Below are 16,624 nucleotides of genomic sequence, written 5' to 3'. Positions count from 1 at the left end.
CATTACATCTCCTCCATCCCACCTCATCTCCCTGCCCATTACCTCTCCTCCATCCCACCTCATCTCCCGGTCATTAACTCTTCTCCATTCCACCTTATCTCCTTGCCCATTACACCTCATCTCCCTGTCCATTACATCTCCTCCATCCCACCTCATCTCCCTGTCCATTACATCTCCTCCATCCCACCTCATCTCCCGGTCATTAACTCTCCTCCATTCCACCTCTTCTCCCTGTCCATTACATCTCCTCCATCCCACCTCTTCTCCCTGTCCATTACATCTCCTCCATCCCACCTCTTCTCCCTGCCCATTACATCTCCTCCATCCCACCTCTTCTCCCTGTCCATTACATCTCCTCCATCCCACCTCTTCTCCCTGTCCATTACATCTCCTCCATCCCACCTCTTCTCCCTGTCCATTACATCTCCTCCATCCCACCTCTTCTCCCTGCCCATTACCTCTTCTCCATCCCACCTCATTTCCCTGCCCATTACATCTTCTCCATCCCACCTCATTTCCCTGCCCATTACATCTCCTCCATCCAACCTCATCTCCCTGCCCATTACATCTCCTCCATTCCACCTCATCTCCCTGTCCATTACATCTCCTCCATCCCACCTCATCTCCCTGTCCATTACATCTCCTCCATCCCACCTCATCTCCCTGTCCATTACATCTCCTCCATCCCACCTCATCTCCCTGTCCATTACATCTCCTCCATCCCACCTCATCTCCCTGTCCATTACATCTCCTCCATCCCACCTCATCTCCCTGCCCATTACCTCTCCTCCATCCCACCTCATCTCCCGGTCATTAACTCTTCTCCATTCCACCTTATCTCCTTGCCCATTACACCTCATCTCCCTGTCCATTACATCTCCTCCATCCCACCTCATCTCCCTGTCCATTACATCTCCTCCATCCCACCTCATCTCCCGGTCATTAACTCTCCTCCATTCCACCTTATCTCCCTGCCCATTACATCTTCTCCATCCCACCTCATTTCCCTGCCCATTACATCTCCTCCATCCAACCTCATCTCCCTGCCCATTACATCTCCTCCATCCAACCTCATCTCCCTGCCCATTACATCTCCTCCATTCCACCTCATCTCCCTGTCCATTACATCTCCTCCATCCCACCTCATCTCCCTGTCCATTACATCTCCTCCATCCCACCTCATCTCCCTGTCCATTACATCTCCTCCATCCCACCTCTTCTCCCTGTCCATTACATCTCCTCCATCCCACCTCTTCTCCCTGTCCATTACATCTCCTCCATCCCACCTCATCTCCCGGTCATTAACTCTCCTCCATTCCACCTTATCTCCCTGCCCATTACACCTCATCTCCCTGCCCATTACGTCTCCTCCATCCCACCTCATTTCCCTGCCCATTAAGTCTCCTCCATCCCACCTCATCTCCCTGTCCATTACGTCTCCTCCATCCCACCTCATCTCCCTGTCCATTACGCCTCCTCCATCCCACCTCATTTCCCTGTCCATTACCTCTCCTCCATCCCACCTCATTTCCCTGTCCATTACGTCTCCTCCACCCCACCTCATCTCCCTGTCCATTACGCCTCCTCCATCCCACCTCATTTCCCTGTCCATTAAGTCTCCTCCATCCCACCTCATCTCCCTGTCCATTACCTCTCCTCCATCCCACCTCATCTCCCTGTCATTACCTCTCCTCCATCCCACCTCATCTCCCTGTCATTACCTCTCCTCCATCCCACCTCATCTCCCTGTCATTACCTCTCCTCCATCCCACCTCATCTCCCTGCCCATTACATCTCCTCCATCCCACTTAATCTCTGTGGCCCATTCCCTCTCTCTTAAACACCTCCAGGCCATATTCTCATTTTGTCCTTCACATCTTGTAGATATTTTACACTTCTTGGTGTAATCGGTTTAATGTCCTGACATCTATAATTCCATCTGCTATTTCTTAAATCTAGCCTTTTAAATAGACCTAAATTCTTCCAATGTTTTTAAAATAATCTGAACCATCTTATCTTTTTTAGTGTTATTAGTTTTGTTCTGTAATATAATCATCAGTACCAACAACTAAGCCACATAAGCAGTATTTCATCAAGCTTGGCACAAAACCTTGACATTACAGCCGTAGTTTCAAAGCTCGACAAGTGAGAATCTTTACATGTCCCATATACCAAGCAGTAAAACAGGGCGATAGGAAACATGTTTTTAGCAATCTGCAGAGCCCCTTTCCTTGAGATCCTGTACATCTTGCATACATTGCACTCATTCAAATGTGACTACTTGCTGGCAGTCACAGACTAAAATATTTACATGGGTAAGATTTGCCAGTTAAAAAGCTTATTGTTTATTATTGAAATGTCGTTTCTCTTGTATTTTGTTAGTCTTATCGCTATTTCCCCTCAAACATTGAAGTCATTGAATGGCTGGGAGCCTACTACATAGAAACACAGTTTTGCGAAAAAGCCATTCGGTACTTTGAGAGAGCGGCTCTTATTCAGTAAGTACAGAGCGGAGAACGGTCCTCATACAATGTATGGTTGATGTAAATATAAAATTACTGCTGGATAATGCTACAAGCAGTTTCTTTACCCCTTGTTCTGTGGTGCTATGAGCAGAGCTATGGAATGTTTTGAAGTTTTATGTTTTATTAATTGAATTCATTAAATCCCAGAACAAAAGCATCATTCATACTTTTTCTGCAATGACTCACTATAGCTTCTTGTAGACAAGCTTTAATGTTTAATTTTTTATTTTTGCAGATAAAAAAACAAACTGCTGCTTATTAACGTTTCTTGCTGAGCTTTTGAATTAAGTTGTTAAATGAAACTGAACCAGCTCCTTTTTTTTGAAGTGTAATGTGTCATGTTCACTTCAAAACAGCTCGACCTGTGCACAGAGGTCTGTTTGTAGTCCGTGCTTGCAAGTACACCAGAGAGATTTGTGTAAATACAGATACGTTCTCGCAATTTCCCCATGGACGCAGATAGTGTATATGGCTGTATAATAGTGAATGTGTCTAGTTATGTATTTACAAGTTACGTAGGTTAGTAACACAGGAGAAACACAGGCAGGTTGTGTTGAAGTGCTGAAACTGAAATAGAATAACAGTGATGGACAATCTGAAACACTTAGGGAACGGTCCTGTAATCTTCGAAAGGGCCTCAAATCTCACTAATAAGTTACAACAATGCATTTAAAGAGACACAGTAATAACACATCAGCGGGTATTTTTATCAAGTGTTACAAGCTGTAACAAACACATCTGACAGTAGAGCAGGACGGAGCTGGGGGCCGCAGGTGAAGGTTCGGAGGGCTGCATTTTGCCCATCACCGCTGTAGGACATCAGGGGGTAAATTTATCAAGCTGGGGGTTTCAAAAGTTGAGATGTTGCCTATAGCAACCAATCAGACTATAGCTGTCATTTTGTAGAATGTACTAAATAAATCACTAGAATCTGATTGGTTGCTATAGGCAACATCTCCACTTTTTCAAACCCGCAGCTTGATAAATTTACCCCCAGGACTGGTGTCCAGTATTATATATGGGTGTTTAGATTTTGTTTATACCCAATGTTTTGAAGGCAGAAAGAGTGAGAACATAGTTAAATATGACCTGACAATATTACATTAATATATTTTAATTAAGTAGCTAAGAATTGACTGACGATCAATAAATGCGTCCAGATCAAATAAGTTTGACACCATAAGTATTATAGGGTCTAGCTGCTTCTCTGGCACAGTACATTAAATAATCTGTAGGGTCAATTATACGTAAATAAATGTCATACTAAAGGGACCAGTTGTTTTGTACTTGTCAAAGGATTCTCTTTTTTATATGGTTATAAAGTTCTATACTTTTGTTTGTGTAGGCCGAATCAAGTTAAATGGCAGCTGATGGTGGCGAGCTGTTACAGAAGAAGCGGTGAGTGTTCTGTCATTTAATTTGCTTGTTGTCTTTATTGTGCGTTTGTTTACTAATGATAAAATCATATTATATTTACCAGAGTGTTTATTTCACAGTATGCATAGGTGCATGATGCATGGGTATTTTGAAGCCACAAAACCTAAAATAGAAGTTGCCTTATGTAACATAGCTCCTAATAATACTGGTCACATGTGCAAATTAAGCTGTGTTTTAGGGGATTTTTGCTTTGTTTTTGTTTTGTTTTTTTACCAAAAATGAATTATCTGATGATAAAGACTAATAACCTGCTCTCAGCTGCCCAGCATATGTAAATACAAAGTCAGCATGTTATTTAAAGGTCCTTGTCATATACATTATATCCTCCAACATCACACTTCACTCGTTGTCATTTCATGATCACTCCAAATGTTAAAAAGCCCAATAGTGTCCCTCCACTTATCCTCAAAATCAGGACTGTCCCACCAGAATCAGAGCAGTCTGCCGCAGTATCTGTTCTTGGGGCTTTAAATAACCTTCTGCTGATGTCTTGAGCTCAGTTGCTGGATTATGGAATGTTGTGGCCCGGCTTGGGAAAGAGATAGGTACTGATCGCATCCTGGATAGCCGGGGCAATGCATTAGCACTCTAGTTGCCACCCACCCCACAAAAAGCCCCAACATTAAGTCAGTAGCACCCCTTGTTTAATAATTAGAGCACCTCTCCATCCCGTTACCCTTTCTCTCTCTCCACACCTCCCCTCTTTCTTTGTCTCTCCCACTCCTCCCCTCGTCTCTCTCTCTCTCCCCCCCCTTCTCTCTCTCTTTCCCCCCTCGTCTCTCTCTCTCTCCCCCCCCCTTCTCTCTCTCTTTCCCCCCTCTTCTCTCTCTCTCTCTCTCTCTCTCTCTCTCTCTCTCTGTCTCTCTCTCTCTCTCTCTCTCTCTGTCTCTCTCTCCCCTCTTCTCTTTCTCTCTCCCCTTCTCTCTCTCTCTCTCTCTCTCTCCCCATTCTTTTCTCTCTCTCTCTCCCCTCTTCTCTCTCCCCATTCTTTTCTCTCTCTCTCTCCCCACTCTTTTCTCTCTCTCTCTACCCCACACTCTTTTCTCTCTCTCCCCCCCACACTCTTTTCTCTCTCTCTCTCCCCCCACACTCTTTTCTCTCTCTCTCTCCCCCCACACTCTTTTCTCTCTCTCTCTCCCCCCACACTCTTTTCTCTCTCTCCCCCCACACTCTTTTCTCTCTCTCTCCCCCCACACTCTTTTCTCTCTCTCTCTCCCCCCCACTCTTCTCCCCCCCTTCTCTGCCCCCCCTGTCTTTGTCTCTCTCCATCCCCCCGTCTTTGTCTCTCTCCATCCCCCCGTCTCTGCATCTCTAGACCTCTGCCCCCCCCTGTCTCTGTCTCTCTCCCCCCTCCAGTCTCTCTCTCTCCTGTCTCCCTCCCCCCCGTCTCTCCTTCTCTCCCTCTCCCCCTTCTCTGTCTCTCCCCCCCCCCTACGTCTCTGTCTCTCCTCCCCCTACGTCTCTGTCTCTCCTCCCCCTACGTCTCTGTCTCTCCTCCCCCTACGTCTCTGTCTCTCCTCCCCCTACGTCTCTGTCTCTCCTCCCCCTACGTCTGTCTCTCCTCCCCCTACGTCCCTCTCTCCTCACCCTCTTCTCTCTCTCCCTCTCTCTCCCTCTCTCTCCCTCTCTCTCCCTCTCTCTCCCTCTCTCTCCCTCTCTCTCCCTCTCGCCCTCTCTCTCTCTCTCGCCCTCTCTCTCTCGCCCTCTCTCTCTCGCCCTCTCTCTCTCGCCCTCTCTCTCTCGCCCTCTCTCGCTCTCTCTCTCTAATTCTCTCTCTTCTTTCTCCTTCAATCTTCACCTGATGCTACCTGTGCAGATAAAGGTAAGCAAAAACAACCAGGTACCAGGGGAGGGGGGATAGGTTTTTATAGACATTCTATTAATTGTTAAATCTTTCATTTTGAGCTACGTGTCCTTTTTTAGAATGTAAGGGAGTGTAATTACCTGTATTTTGTGTATAATACTTATATTGTATATAGGACAGAGGAACACCTGTAAAAACACTTACTTTAACAAATGCCAATTAAAAAAAAGAATGTGTTTATATTTAAGATGTGTGTATTAGTGGTTACAATGTATAATCACTATAGAAATCTAGTTAGAGAAACGTTATGGCATCATGGTGCTCACCAGATGTGGTCTTGGAAGGAAACCAATCCTGTAGTTTTCTCCATTATTCACAGCATACGTCATATTCTACTAATAAAGTAACCCATTCAGGTCCTTGCGCTTATAGCTTGTGCCACATGGTGCTTATGAATTTACTGGCACGTTTAATCTTATTTTAAACCTGTGTGCTTCTGTGGGGTTGAACATAAAAACAGACTTGACACCATCCCATTACAGGCAAAAAACTAACGTAACATGGTGGCTTAAAAGACCACCTAAAATCCCAGTTGCCCTATGTAAAAGGTGTGTGTAATATATATATATATTTAAACAAAAAAAGATATAGATCCTCTGCACTCTCCATGTACAGACTGTAATGCAAGAGGGGGTTGTCACATTGTATAGACAAAAAAGAGGGATGATCTGCACTCTCCAATCACATAATTAATGTTTTACTAACTACTTTTCTATATTAAAAAGAGGGAATGTTAGTTCCACATATTGCAATATATGTTAAGCTGACCAACTCACGCCAAAGTCCTCCCATTCTGGTCAGTCCTAACATGGTCACATGCTATGCTATTTTATCTGGGTTTAAGGCTTACCTGCACACAGCTTTTAAAGGCAAATCTTTCCCAAGCACTAGCAGCCATGGGAGATCTCGGTAGGAAATAAACTACTGGTCATTTTGGATATGTTATGTAGAGGTACTCATGTTCCTTTTCGGTCAGAACACCACACTCTCTGCCTTTCTCCAGTAAACCTAGGAGACTTTTGTTATATCTTTTTGTGGGGTCCTCTTTTGTATGTTGCGTCTTCTTTAAGTAACCTAAACGTCATCTTTTCCCATAATTACTATGCCCCCTCCCCCCTTCCCCTTTATCAGCGGGTTTGATAATTATGTTCTTGTTACTACTTAGCTCTTGGAGGGCTTCTTTTTCCTCTCTGCTAAGATTAGGTATTTTTATGTTTGTTCTGCTTATGTCCAGTTAATCTATTTCCTCCTCTACCATCCCCAGAAAGGTTCCTATGTAGGGGCCTTTGAGATGACTTGGGTAAAATGAGGATTTTGGTTTAAAACAGGTGTGCTGAAATTTTGTAATATCTATGTACACACATATACACATTCACTAGTATATATGTCAAATGTTCAAGAGCTCATGGGAAGGTATTTGAGATAAAGGTGTGGTCAATGGGGTAACGTATTTTCCTATACACGTTAACTTTATTGATGGACACAGCAGTCAGCCCCTTGTAACAATGACAATACCTTTCACTTACCTGCATAGCAAAACATACCAAACTCCCCCCCCCCCCCTCCCCATATGGCACAATAACACAATCATGGCATTACCCCACGGGTGCGGAGCCAAAATAAAACCATTTTTATTATTACGCTTTATGAGAACACCCATCTATCATAGTCACATGTATGAAATGATGTTATATATGGATAATTTTAAATGTGTCATTTTAATCAATAATATGACTGAAATTTAATTAAAAAGATATAAACAAAATTAAATGAGTGTGTTCCGTATATGGGTGTAGTTCCACTCTGACTCCCTAATACTTCTCGATTTGTATTATTATTTTGTTACCGGTAAGTGAGAAGATGTGCATCTTCTACGTTGTTTCCTTTCCATAATCACTTCATTTTTGTCAGCTTATTTTTATTAAATATTTTTGCTTTATATTTTTCAGGCAACTATCAGAAATCTCTTGATAAATATAAGGACATTCACCGGAGGTTCCCAGATAATGTTGAATGTAAGGAATTGTGTTTTACTTTCTATGTATGTATGTATGTGTGTGTGTGTGTGTGTGTGTATATTACTAATAAAATAAATATAATAACTAACACATTTTAATTTGGTGGCGAATAATAAACTAAAGAGCACAGTGCAGCCACTGTATATCGAGCTTTGCACACACCATATAGCTGTCCTTAGTATCCCGATGAGATTGCTGCAGGTGTCGGAGATATTGTAGCTGCTGCCATATCTGTTACAAAATCTGACACCCCTATCTCACCATGACTGTTAAGGTATGGATGTGCGGGCTGAGCAAGAGCTTATAGCAAATTGTGATTTATATGCTGTCCATATGTTATATTAAAGAATAAACTCTGAACAAAAAAAGATCCTGACCCCTTTACAGCAAATTGGGTGGAGTCACCCCCCCCCCCCCCCCACAACCGCCATTACCGGAAGCCAAGCGCTGGCTGGCACATGGGCTTTCAGTGCTGGTAGACTGACTCCTTCCATAGCCTACAGAAGAGCTCTATGGTGTGTAATGCACTTGGGGATAATGGGCTTCAGGTAATATGGGGGGCTCCTGGCACAGGATCACACCCATGCGCCCTACAGAGGGGCATGTTTGTTTGTGAAGGCGTCATCCAAATATAAACGAGCCTTTAAATATCATATTTATTAGTTTCAATAAAACAATTGTTTTGAGTTATTACTTCTATGATAGTCGTCCTATCAATGTTTGTGCTGCTCTTCTCCATTATCCGTGCTCAGGTTTACACTTCCTGGTCCGACTCTGCACAGATATTGGCCTGAAGGAAGTTCAAGAATATGAAACAAAACTGAAGAAGGTCGAGAAGATGAAAGAATTAAAGGAACAGGTAAACGTTCTTGTTTCCACTGTCATATGCTATTACGGCATTTCATCTGGTAAGATAACCGTAATTGTGCTGTGCGGATGGTCAGTACTGAACACCGGAGACATTTCATGGCTCCATAGTTTCCATGGACAAATCTTTAATACTGGGACTGTGCGCAGAAGTTAGGGACGGTTGGCAGGTACCAGGTACAATCATTAGTTGATTTGGTGCTGGGCTCACCATCACTTGAGACCATAGTGTCGGTTGGAATCCAGCAGTGCCGAGAGGGGCCCTCTGGCTGTCCGTCCACAAATAACAACAATAAAAGTGTCTGCACTACATACCGTACTGCCCACGTCCTTCATTGCCCTGGGACACCACGGCCATGCTGTGCCCACTGCGTAGATTTATCTGCTATCGCAGGAAAAAACACAACATCATGGGATGCTACAACAGTAAGTTATAAGTCTGAAGCTGCATTGACATAATTAGAAAAAATGTAGGAGGGTGGGTATGAATTTGACACCTGGATGGAGAAAATCCCTTTAAGAAGGTTCTTACTGTAAAACTACACAATAAAACAAAAACAAAGGACAACAATAATTGTTAGAATGTGTATGTTCTACAGTGCCCTGGTTAGTGTTACTTCGGTATTGGCACACATCGGAGACTTGTACGGTTGTGTTGTATAGTACTATATGCAGATTAGCAATTGTTGTTCAATTTATGTTGGGGAAAACCTGCTGCAATATATATATATATATATATATATATATATATATATATATATATATATATATATATATCTGTAGCGCTGTTATTGAAGAAGGAATACAGGGCAACTCATTTAAGCCAAGATTTTCTGTTTGGAATGTGTTTCCGTATTAAATTCCCATCATATTTCTACCAGTTGTTTTCATATTAGGATTTAGACAGATGCTTCCAGCACAAATATCTTCTCTTCCAGACTGCGTTGTTCTGCCAAACATATGTCATGATTTTCAGACAAATCTATATTTCCAGTATTTATTATGTGATTTAGAACAGAAAATGCCCAGGATGAAGATTATATTTTATTGCTGAGCTTCTATAGTGTAGCCATGCCCAAATAATACATCCGTATCTAATTACAGGGATAGACGTTAGCAGATTGCTTCTGTGTGATATAACAATATGTGCACCTAATACAGTTCCCTATTCCCTTGGCAGCGTGTAAGATCTGGCAGAGATGGCAGCGCCCGCAGTCGAAGGGATGGCAGAGAGGGCAGTGCAAGCAGTGGTAAGTCCCTGCATTATATCTGTATATATATATTATAACACAACTTGTGTGGAAGAAGTTTGGTGTATATTACTAATGATTGGTATATTGGGATGTTTTGGTAAATCCAGTGCAGGAGTATTTGTGAGAGCCAGTATGGAAGTGTGATTAGCAAGATTGGCCCTGTAGGATAACAATCAGTATTTGTATATAGTACATTATATCATCATCATTAGCTGTTTTTATAGCGACACTAATTCCGCAGCGCTGTACAGAGCACTCACTCACATCAGTCCCTGCCCCATTGGAGCTTACGGTCTACATTCCCTAACATACACAAACCGAGAGAGACTAGGGGTCAATTTGATAGCGGCCAATTCACCTACTAGTATGTTATTGGAATGTGGGAAGAAACCAGAGCACCCGGAGAAAACCCACGCAAACACGGGGGAGAACATACAAACTCCACACAGATAAGGCCATGGTAGGGAATCAAACTCATGACCCCAGTGCTATGAGTCAGAAGTGCTAACCACTACTCCACCATGCTGCCCATGTACATGTATAAATTCTTATAAATAACCTCTGGAGTAGTGGTGTAAACATGTAGAAACTTAGTGCAGCCTCCCAGCCCATGTCAGGGCATGCTGCAACTAGTTCTACAACAGCTGGGGGGCCACCTGTTATTTCAGCCTATTGCAATAAATAATTTCGTATAATAAAGATTTTTATACTGGAATGAGAGTGGCCTAACTGTATAAAAAGCTCTCATTGGCGGAGATTGATTTCAGCGCGATGTGACTCCAGAACAGTCCACGGAGACACATTGATGCGCTGTTCAGGCAAAAATCTCATTATTTCTCACGCTCCACAGAAATGCACAGAAAACTGAGCGGAAACTCCTTATCGTAATAGCCGGCATCACTCTGAATTGTATCTCCCCCATATAGTCCTCGATGGGCGCAGTGGTCCCATGCTGCAGTTCACTGTCCTCTTCCTGCTTGGCCTGTAATAAGCCAAATGGGTGTCAATGCCCCTCCCCTGTGAACGTTCCATTCAAATGAAATGGGAAGTTCATTATGATTATTTACACCAGGCCTGTCCAACCTGCGGCCCTCCAGGTGTTGTGAAACTACAAGCCCCAGCATGCTTTGCCAGTAGACTACCTGTTGATAGCTGGAAGGGCATGCTGGGACTTGTAGTTTCACAACATCTGGAGGGCCGCAGGTTGGACAGGCCTGATTTACACCTTATTTTCAGACATTAAGAGGTAAATTTACTAAACTGCGGATTTTGAAAAAGTGAAGATGTTCCCTATAGCAACCAATCATATTCTAGCTGTCATTTTGTAGAATGTACTAAACAAATGATAACTAAAATCTGATTGGTTGCTATAGGTAACATCTACACTTTTTCAAACCCGCAGTTTAGTAAATATACCCCTAAATTTGTGTTACTGTTAGTGTGTGCACATCTTCTGACTCTCGTTAGGACGTTAGCCTGTTTATGGTGAATCTTTTAGGATCAAAATTTTATGATCAGTTTAGTGGTCCTATTAAGTACATGTAAAGCCATCATGTACTTACAGGAGTCAGGATTATATATATGCAAAAACGTTGGTCTATAATATATAAACTCTATATATAAGTGTGGAAGTCAGTTTAGACTCTAGGCAGCAGATATGCGATATTGACATAAAACCTACCATTTTCTGCTTAATACAACAGTTGCCAAGCTTCTAAAAAATAATTTTAAGATGATTCGTTTGTACAATTACATTATGTGAAACATGACATTCTAACAACACATGGCCTGTACACATGTATAATGCACCAAATCTCTTAGAGATAGTAAATGGACATTTGCAGTTCCACTGTTGGAGAGGTCACATTATATGTGTTACTGCTGAAGTACAGATAAGCCTTTCCAGATGTCTGTTGTAGAAGGTGTTTGTTATACTTGATACTTGCTCCCTCCAGCTTAGTGGATACAAATCTCTATGGAGAGAGGGGCCTGCAGTTACTGGAGGGGACTGAATGATGTAAGGTAATAAATATACTTGCTGCGTGGCTGCATTGGAGACAATTTACATACATGTAAACTATACTACAGGGACATTTATAAAAATTATAATATAAACTGTAACAAAAAGATGCTAAATATTCCACGTATATAAAAAGCTAACCCTTCTAATTCCATATGCTGAATGCCTTATTATCTCCTTATTCGTGTCTCTTGTGTAATATCTCTTGAAGGGGGGAGTTTAAAATATCTAGGCCATGGGTGAATAGCCTGAGTAGGGATCATCATCAGAGGCACTCTGCACTTTTGCCTACTAGCCCTTTGCTTACCCGCTGACATTTTTCACCATAATTGGCCTGGAAATGCCCCAAAGATGACTCACTTGCTTACTGGCACTATATTACATGTGACTGACTGACAGCTGGTTATGGGAGGAGAAAAGGGGATTATGGGACAGATACAAAAACAATGACAGCAATTAGAATGGTACTACGTTCTTCCGCCAGGATTTGACGTTAATGTAGCAAATGGTTCACGTGGAAGGGATTATGGCTGTCCCTTTGAAAAATATATATTAACATAATTGTTGTTAAGGGGTTAACTTTATGTAACACCAAATTCCACCTATTTATGACAGGAGATTTATGTGAGCTGCCTGGAGAGTTTACTAATGAACACAAGAGGCATTCAGGTTAACGCACGTAGCATTTCAGGGCAGGATTCCCAGTCCCTCTTTGGATATTGAGATCACACCCAACTGCTGAAAAGCAAGTTTTATATGCAGGAAATGTTTTATTACTGTGTATGGGATATATAACCCTGTAGCCAACCTGTAGCTCTGCTGGGACTTGTAGTTCCATAACGTCTGGAGAGCGGCAGGTTGCTTAAGCCCGGTTTAAATAAGCTGTTATTAAACACCTAATTTAGTGCTGAAGGGCTCATTTATTGCTACTGGTATTTAGGTTCAGCAAATCATGGCAATGACTTGCATTGTTTAACTTGCGCTATACAAGTAAAAGGTTATTGCTGATTGGGGTTCAGTGCATGTCACATTTCCTGTCCATAAGCTACATAATTTATGTGATTGAAAATATGATACTAGTCGACGGATCTCATCGTCTGCACAGGTATCCCATTGTTGCTCCAAATATAATTAAATCAAGTATCTAGTTTCAGATATGTCTCATACTGAGGGGTGTTTTATCTTTAATTACATTTATATATTCCATCATGGAACATGTTAAAAATGAGTCATGTGACACAAGTGTATGGATCCTGTGTGTTAGAAAAAGGGGACGAGGGTTGTACAAACTTGAACTCCCCTTTCTAACTACTCCCATCGCAAATGAGGGGACCACCTGCTACCCGTAGTCTTTCTGTGAGCATGTAATGCAGAAGGAGGAACTCCATCCATGTCTTTGTTGTTAATAATAAGAATAAGAATAAATACAATAATAATATATTAAGTGCCATCATAGTATGCAGTACTGTACATTGAAGCCCTCATGATGTAAATAAATTATACACAATGACATGAAACTTAAGCTAAATATTGACCAAAGAGCTTACAATGTAAGAGGTGTAGTGGGTACACCTGATACAGTAAGGTAGAGAAATTAATTGTAGCTGTCAGTGCAGATGCATATACATGGATACACTTATTGTGCTACTATCTGGCTCCAGACAGTAGGTGGATACCGGCACTGTGCTAGTATCTGTCTCCAGACAGTTGGTGGATACCAGCACTGTGCTAGTATCTGGCTCCAGACAGTTGGTGGACACCAGTACTGTGCTAGTATCTGGCTCCAGACAGTTGGAGGATACCAGCACTGTGCTAGTATCTGGCTCCAGACAGTTGGAGGATACCAGCACTGTGCTAGTATCTGGCTCCAGACAGTTGGAGGATACCAGCACTGTGCTAGTATCTGTCTCCAGACAGTTGGAGGATACCAGCACTGTGCTAGTATCTGTCTCCAGACAGTTGGAGGATACCAGCACTGTGCTAGTATCTGGCTCCAGACAGTTGGAGGATACCAGCACTGTGCTAGTATCTGTCTCCAGACAGTTGGAGGATACCAGCACTGTGCTAGTATCTGGCTCCAGACAGTTGGAGGATACCAGCACTGTGCTAGTATCTGTCTCCAGACAGTTGGAGGATACCAGCACTGTGCTAGTATCTGGATCCAGACAGTTGGAGGATACCAGCACTGTGCTAGTATCTGGCTCCAGACAGTTGGAGGATGCCAGTACTGTGCTAGTTTCTGGCTCCAGACAGTTTGTGGATACCAGCACTGTGCTAGTTTCTGGCTCCAGACAGTTGGAGGATACCAGCACTGTGCTAGTATCTGGCTCCAGACAGTTTGTGGATACCAGCACTGTGCTAGTTTCTGGCTCCAGACAGTTTGTGGATACCAGCACTGTGCTAGTTTCTGGCTCCAGACAGTTTGTGGATACCAGCACTGTCCTAGTATCTGGCTCCAGACAGTTTGTGGATACCAGCACTGTCCTAGTATCTGGCTCCAGACAGTTTGTGGATACCAGCACTGTCCTAGTATCTGGCTCCAGACAGTTTGTGGATACCAGCACTGTCCTAGTATCTGGCTCCAGACATTTGGAGGATACCAGCACTGTGCTAGTATCTGGCTCCAGACAGTTGGTGGATACCAGCACTGTGCTAGTATCTGGCTCCAGACAGTTGGAGGATACCAGCACTGTGCTAGTATCTGGCTCCAGACAGTTGGAGGATACCAGCACTGTGCTAGTATCTGGCTCCAGACAGTTGGTGGATACCGGCACTGTGCTAGTTTCTGGCTCCAGACAACTGGCTCCAGACAGTTGGTGGATACCAGCACTGTGCTAGTATCTGGCTCCAGACAGTTGGAGGATACCAGCTCGGCATTTTAGGGTTTGCCGTCTTTTTTTAACCAACTGTGGGCCACAAGTAACAAAGTTATCTTATGTGTGGGCTCTATATGATTGCCTGACCCATCAGAATCACATTGGGCAACAATTTGATTAGGTCAGGCAGTAAAACATGTCAGCATATGCCTGTATCAGCCTGTGTGCGCTGTTCACCCATCCAAAAACAATGTGCTCTTACCAAATTGGTCACGGTGCAGACCAAAAGACAATCATATCATGTGGCCAAATTCGCCACATGTCTCTTTTCATTAAAGAAAAATATGACCTCTATCTTTAATTAACCTGTGGCTCTGTGCTCTGATGAGGAGGGGGCTGCAATGCACGTCGTGAGTATCGCTGCCATAGACGTCTCTGCTTCCAAGCTTTTCCAGATGTTTTACTGTTCATGCTCAATAGACAGTGATTTTCCATGATGTAGACACATTGACATTAACACAAGTGCCAGTCATGTTTAGAGCTCTGTGAGGCAACGTCTATAAATGATCCCATATGGATGTTAATATTCTGCTCAAGAAGTTTCAGTAATGGGAGTGATGGCAGGAAACACTGCACTTACAGTTCTACCTCCACAGCGGGAATCCATGTTCTCACAAACTAAAATAGTAAATTTATACAGCAGAAATATTCCGTTCCAATGTTTTAATCTGGAGTACTACACTTTGGAATTGGGTCCATCTGACAATAGATATGGTCAGCAATATCGCTTTATAATGCACACACTTTCCCAAATACCTAAACCCATTACATAGCAAGGTTTTATGTAACCATTTCAATTACAATTCTACAGGTGTGTGTGTGTGTGTGTGTGTGTGTGTGTGTTAGTGTACCATACCGCCACTTCTACGACTATAAAACTATCAAATTCCATTCACTTACATTTTCCATACCGCCACATCTAAATTTCCACTAACACTATATATATATATATATAACTGGTAAGAGGAACTCTCCTGAAATTGAAAACGACACCGTACCTTTTTCCCTTCGCCCCTTTCCCATCCATTTCCCGACCAGTGCACTATCTGTGTTCAATTTGTATGTTCCTCCCATATTTTCATGGGTTTCCTCCCATAGTCTAAAAAACATAGTGGTAGGTTAATTGGCTGCTTACAAAAATGGACTGTAAGACTGTAAGTGCCCATGGATATGAATGATTGTAAAATTAAATGTTATTGTTTATTATGGAGAATGTTTTGAAATGGGGAAAAAGTGTGTTGAATATGAGTTTATAGTAAAGCTTGGCTTGTTTGTTTTTTCATTTGTGTTATTAAATAATGTCCGAATACATTTCTTGATGTCTTTGGAGAGTTTGAAGGTATTGACAAAAACCTCACAATCAACATTCAGGTTGTAGAATGGTACGAAGTGATAAACAGACAGTAACAATGTTTTCCTATAGGAATACATTGTCAAGTTAATTTTACAGAGTTTAACAAAACATATTTTGTGTATAATTCTCCTTTACAATGAAGCTTGATAAATATAATGGACTTTTTCTATTGTTGCAGACAGTGGGCAGAGCAGTGGGGCCAGTGCTAAAGGAGAACGCCTTAGTGCTAAGCTGAAGACACTACCGGGAACAAATGACCCCTATGAAACCAGCTCCAGCAGAGAGATGGGTAAGAGACATCCAGCCTCACACATCCTCCCATTCAGAATACATCATTGAGGCTCATACAAACACAAGACGTGACCACAGACCGTTCCTATACATGTCACTTACACCACATTCTCTGCTGT

General features: G+C 42.5%; 2 protein-coding genes across 4 annotated transcripts in view; one reads left to right on the top strand and one right to left on the bottom strand.

The window, feature by feature from the left end:
• The window catches only part of LATS2 (large tumor suppressor kinase 2), a 276,737-nt gene that overhangs the window by 35,157 nt on the left and 224,956 nt on the right, over positions 1-16,624 (bottom strand). The window lies entirely within an intron of this gene.
• IFT88 (intraflagellar transport 88) overlaps positions 1-16,624 on the top strand; it is a 61,040-nt gene that overhangs the window by 44,063 nt on the left and 353 nt on the right. For 2 of the 3 annotated variants that reach the window (XM_075198851.1, XM_075198853.1), the window contains 6 exons: positions 2,383-2,498; positions 3,871-3,923; positions 7,776-7,841; positions 8,597-8,703; positions 9,892-9,961; positions 16,393-16,503. In XM_075198851.1, the coding sequence (XP_075054952.1) occupies positions 2,383-2,498; positions 3,871-3,923; positions 7,776-7,841; positions 8,597-8,703; positions 9,892-9,961; positions 16,393-16,503 (523 nt within the window). Of the gene's footprint in view, positions 1-2,382; positions 2,499-3,870; positions 3,930-7,775; positions 7,842-8,596; positions 8,704-9,891; positions 9,962-16,392; positions 16,504-16,624 lie in introns of all 3 variants that reach the window. The other variant, XM_075198852.1, reaches the window with a different exon arrangement.

The sequence above is a fragment of the Mixophyes fleayi genome, chromosome 2 (genome assembly GCF_038048845.1).
Source record: "Mixophyes fleayi isolate aMixFle1 chromosome 2, aMixFle1.hap1, whole genome shotgun sequence".
Taxonomy (NCBI): Eukaryota; Metazoa; Chordata; class Amphibia; order Anura; family Limnodynastidae; genus Mixophyes; species Mixophyes fleayi.
Note: the sequence above shows the minus strand (reverse complement) of the source record. Positions and strands in the feature narration are given on the sequence as shown.